A 5,292-nucleotide genomic window follows, 5' to 3' on the forward strand; every position below is an offset into this window, starting at 1 on the left:
TGCATGATGCAAATACAAGATGATTTTTACCATCCATAAGAGCCATTTCCAGTTGATAATGAAACAGGACTGGAATCAAAAATAGGAAAGCAAATTGCCTGACTTTGGAAAGGAATGTCATAGAAATGGCTTTCGAGTGTTTTGTTTTGGTTTATCTCTTTATATTTTCTACTCCTAAGAGCCTAAGCTGAGATATGCCATCCATGCTGCTCATGTCTGAGTATCGATAAGAGTCCAATCAAAAGTTAAACAATTGAATGTGCTAAGATCTTGAATTGAGTGGATTGGCCAAGCCTTGTGTCTCTTAGTGTTGTTGTTTTGTATAGGGTGTCACCAGAGAAGGTGGCCTGCTGCTGAGTCCTGGGTCTTCAGGAATGCGGTGAGTCCAGGGATGTGTGCAATGAGGCTGCCTGTGGCCAGAGGCCCTAGCTAGGCCAAGGTTAGGGACTAGAGCTACCCTAGAATCTAGGGGGTGAGGGAGGAGCAACTCAGCCAGCCTGGGTCTCCCCTCAGCCCTGGATAGTCTCATCAAAACAGGCCACACTGTCAGCATCACTCATGGGCATCACACTTGGGATATTAGTAAAGGCATGCATTTCACAATTAAACTAAACCATCCGAGAGGAGGAGAAAGAAGTTGTACCATGCATCAGTCTTGCCTAGTTACTCCACCCCCAGGGTCTGACAGGGATGCAGGGCTGACTGGGAGCCCTCGCCCGGGAAGAGGAGCAGGCAGGGAAAGTGGGGGGGATGGATTCCTGACACAAAGCTTCAGCCCCTAGAACATTTTGATTATGAGAACACTTACTTTTCATTCATTTCCTGTCACCTGAACACTCCTAGAGATTCATAATGGGCCCTAAATTGTTGTCTATGTTTATGTAAACATAGGAAGGGGGACACATTTAAATAACATGTGCAAATGTTGATATGGTTGAGTAGAAAACGTTATGAATGTGTTAATGACTCTTGTGAATTAAAATGAATATGATCTAAAAGGGTAAACACAATTCTAATTTGCTAAGGCAATTAGTAAATTTCCCAGTGATCGTTAATGCCTTCCTTTCATAGCAGGTGGCGGTAGGAGCATTTATCATGGCCATACATCACAGTGATTTATGTAGACTCCCCTCTTACTCTCTAAAGTGCACATTTCCAGGCAATACTGTTTCGTGGTGGTTGTTTTTGGTCCTTGATTCTTTCCATAATATCTCACCCTGGGCTTTGCATGCCTGCTAAACAATAATAAAACGAAGGAAAGCATTTAGACTGAAGAACAGTAAATTCTTCTCACCACAGACGATCTTCTGGAGCAACATTCAAGTGGAAGGGTTGGGAACTGCAACCCTGAAACCCTCGTGACAAGAAGCAGTGACATAAGGCAGGACAAAGGATTATCCAAGACTGGCCGCCGTTGCTATGTGTCAGTTATGTGCATTTCCTTCACTGCGTACATATTGGGTCTTCTCAACGTTCTCCAGAGGTGGGTATTTTTACAAATTTCATGTATTTTCCGAAACTGGGGTTCTGCCAGTATAAAGAATTTGCCCAGCGCTCACATTGAGTGATGGTGGAGCCGCCATACAAGCTCAGAGCTGTGTGCTGTGCCTTATTGGGCTTTGGAGCCAGGGATCTCCTCTGTTTGGCAATCAACTTGGGCTTATCCTAGGGCTTTCTTAAAGCATCATCCTTTCCCACTTGCCCCGTTGCTCTTTCAGGAAGCGAGAAGACAATCTGGTAAATGCAAGGTTTTGAAATACATTTTCCCACTTGTCCTGTTGCTCTTTCAGGAAGCGATGAGAAGACAATCTGGTAAATGCAAGGTTTTGAAATACAATTCTGGGGTTCAGAGGTCTGAAGAGAGCTGACTGTGAAGGCTGGTAGCACTTTCAAGCAGAGGACGTTGTGAACTTCAAGAGTGCTGAATTGGTGTAAGGCACTGGTTCTCAACCAGGGGTGATTTTGTCCCCTACCCCCACCCCCAGGGCATATTTGGCAAATTTTAGAAACATTTTTGGTTGTCACAATTGGATATGTGTACTCCTGGCATCTAGAGGGTAGAGGCCAGGGATGCTGCTAAATATTCTACAATGCACAAGACAGCCCCACATGACACAGAATTGTCCTGCCCCAAATGTCACTAGTGCCGAGGGTGAGAAACTCTGGCATGAGGGGTTGCTATAGTTCTTATAATTTTGGAAGCTAGTTTTTTGGGGGGCTTTAGCTAAATTGATGGTAACTCAGGGAGTGTGGGTTTAGAATAGATACAGGCATATGAAACTGGTCGCTTTTGTTCCAATGTTGACTTTCCCTCCGGTATGAGTGAATCACTTAAAGGTGGAGGGTGGACTAATTTTACTTCTTTCTGTCCCAACAGAGACATCTGCATCCAGAAGACAAAGTACAAGGGCTTAGAAGCTCCACCCTCTGGAAAAAGGACGTAAGACGTGAAGGGAAGGGGTGAGACCGCTTCAGAGGAGTGTCATGTAAGAAACATCTACACCTGCAGAGGATTTTCATGAGTTGATTTGAGCCAAACTGACGATAATTGCCGGGAAGCAAAATCTCAACAGATTGAGAAAATGCTCCAGAGAAAGGCAGTTTATTTTATACATTAGAATCAAGGGAGGAGGTGTAAGGAGGGTTACATGAAATCCACTGGTGGTAGATTAGGGACGGGGTAGAAAGAGTAAAATGGAGACACACACTTCGTTCCCACGGGTGAGTGTAAGACAGTTAACAATGAGCATCTACAGCACATAGAGATGGTATTTGGGGAACAAGATAACAATGAGGGGTTCTGGGGTCAAGTACTCTGGTGCAGTGGGTGGGCCCTCTGGGGTCGGGAAAAAGAGATTACTCTAATATTCCAAAGATATGTTATCTCAGCTGCAAAAAGACAATAGAAGGGCTTGTTTAAGGTAAAAATTGACCCTTGTAAAGGAAGCTAAAGGCCTAGGCTGTGACTACCCTCCATAATCCACTCTTAGTTAGGAATTGTTATGTTCAGACCATCCTATGTGGCTACTTTCAGTCTCTGAGTTTGTAGGGACCCCCATGCAGGCCTCCCCTGAGCTTATCAGGTTACAAAGGCTCTCCCCCCCTCCCAAGGTGGTCCAAGTTGACTTTCATTTCAATGAGACTTACTGCTGCGACTAAAGATTTCATGTAACTTTTAAGCTTCTCAAATGTTTGTTACTTTTGTGATCCTGGTGGAAATCCTGCAATTACTAGTATTTGTATATATTTTTACTCCTAAAATGAGGTGAGGAGCCCTGAGGGTGTTCATGTTAGGAGGGAGAGAGTAGGGTCCCAGTCCAGTAGCTTACATTCTGTACTGGGAGAGTCAGACAGAGAAGGGACAGGGAATTGTGGCTGAGAAAGCAAGAGTGGAAAGGGGTGCAGTGGGGGCCAGGCATTGAGTGTGCCTGGGGAGTGACCCTGGCGTGAGGGCTATATTTTCTGACCCTCCAACCCCCAGAGACCCCGGTTGGTTGGCCTCCACTCCACCCTACTGCCCTCAAGATGGCAGCCCCAGCTCAGAAAGCAGGCGGCGAGGCAGCTCTTTGAACCAGGCTGGTCCCTTTTCTGAATGCCTGGGACCCAGAGAGGGGTCGGAACTCTCCCCACTCCCCCCAGCTCCACAGCTCCCAGCAGCATGGCCCGGGGGAGCTGACCGCGGTGCTGAACCTCCTCTTTGGCGGGGCGCGATCCGCAACGTAGGCTAAGGGCTCAGTGGGTCCTGGGGTGGGCGAGGGCCGAAGGTCTGCGGCCAGCTCCAGGCTCTACATTTGAAATCCCTGCCGGGACCCCCTACGCTACTCCCTTAACCCCAGCCTGGACTCTACGCAGGATCCAGCTTAAGGACGGGCCCCTCATCTTTCTCCCACACCCCGTGGTGTATCTCAATCCCCACCCCACTTCTTCCTTCGCTCCCTCCTAGAGAACTGGCTCCGCGCTCCCCTTGTCCGCCCCACCCTTCTCGGGAGCCGGACTCTCCTAGGGCGCAGCAAGCTCCCGCCCAGGGGTGTCCACCCTTCCTTCCTTTTCTGTTTCCACCCGCCCCTTCCCTCTAGTTGTCTGAGCACCGAGCCTGAAGGTTTTCGCTCCGCCCCTATTTCCCATACAAGGGCGCGCTGGAGTGGGGGCGGGGCAGAAGGGAGGGGCTCGCTCCCAGTCCCCCTCAAAAGCTGCGAGCCCGCTGGCAACTCCTGGATCTGTTCAGTTCAGCTCCCGCAGAAAAGCAGAGAAGCGAGAAGCCTGCACGGCAGTCCTGGGCGTTGGACCTCCAGGGGACAGATTCTCTCCCTCCCTCCCTGGAGCGCTTTCCCGCCCGCCACGCCGCACTCACCAGGTAGGACGGAGCTCCTGGGTCTCGCCTGCGTGGATTGCCACAGACCTAAACGGACTAGGAGGCATGTAAAGAACCTGTGCACGTACAGCCACGCATAGACTTATTTTTGCAGAGGTGGGATGGCAGCGCTTTTAATTATTATTTATGTTGGCAGTTATTCCAAAGGGAGGATGTAGGTAATTGGGGAGGGGAGTAGCTGGGGAGGAGGGGGCGGGTAGAGAATGGGAAGTGAGGCACTTGGATTCTCTTTGTACAGGTGGCCATGGCCTCGCTGCCGACGACGCAGGACCCCTTGGTTCCTGACTTATCTCCTGGACTTCTCCCAGCGGCCTCAGCCCCGGGCAATCAGAGTGCGGAGGCCTCGGTGGGCAATGGGTCAGCAGCTGGCGCAGGCGCTCCGGCTGCCACGCCGTTCCAGAGTCTGCAGCTGGTGCACCAGCTGAAGGGGCTGATCGTGCTGCTCTACAGCCTCGTGGTCGTCGTGGGGCTGGCAGGCAACTGCTTGCTGGTGCTGGTGATTGCGCGGGTGCGCCGGCTGCACAACGTGACCAACTTCCTCATCGGCAACCTGGCCCTGTCCGACGTACTCATGTGCACCGCCTGCGTGCCGCTCACGCTGGCCTACGCCTTCGAGCCGCGCGGCTGGGTGTTCGGCGGCGGCCTGTGCCACCTGGTCTTCTTCCTGCAGCCCGTCACCGTCTACGTGTCCGTGTTCACGCTCACCACCATCGCAGTGGACCGCTACGTCGTGCTGGTGCACCCGCTTCGCCGGCGCATCTCGCTGCGCCTCAAGCCGCACCGCGTGCGCCTCTGCGAGGAGTTCTGGGGGTCCCAGGAGCGCCAGCGCCAGCTCTATGCCTGGGGACTGCTGCTCGTCACCTACCTCCTTCCCCTGCTGGTCATCCTCCTGTCCTACGTCCGAGTGTCGGTGAAGCTCC

General features: G+C 51.3%; 1 protein-coding gene across 1 annotated transcript in view; it reads left to right on the forward strand.

Moving 5' to 3' along the window:
* Window positions 1–4,202: 4,202 nt before the first annotated feature.
* PRLHR (prolactin releasing hormone receptor) overlaps window positions 4,203–5,292 on the forward strand; it is a 3,491-nt gene continuing 2,401 nt past the window's right edge. Inside the window, exons 1-2 of the mRNA XM_005879708.2 lie at window positions 4,203–4,354; window positions 4,611–5,287. Of these exons, the coding sequence (XP_005879770.1) occupies window positions 4,617–5,287 (671 nt within the window). The 5' untranslated portion in view covers window positions 4,203–4,354; window positions 4,611–4,616. The remainder of the gene's footprint in view (window positions 4,355–4,610; window positions 5,288–5,292) is intronic.

The sequence above is a fragment of the Myotis brandtii genome, unplaced genomic scaffold (genome assembly GCF_000412655.1).
Source record: "Myotis brandtii unplaced genomic scaffold, ASM41265v1 scaffold604, whole genome shotgun sequence".
NCBI classification, from domain to species: Eukaryota; Metazoa; Chordata; class Mammalia; order Chiroptera; family Vespertilionidae; genus Myotis; species Myotis brandtii.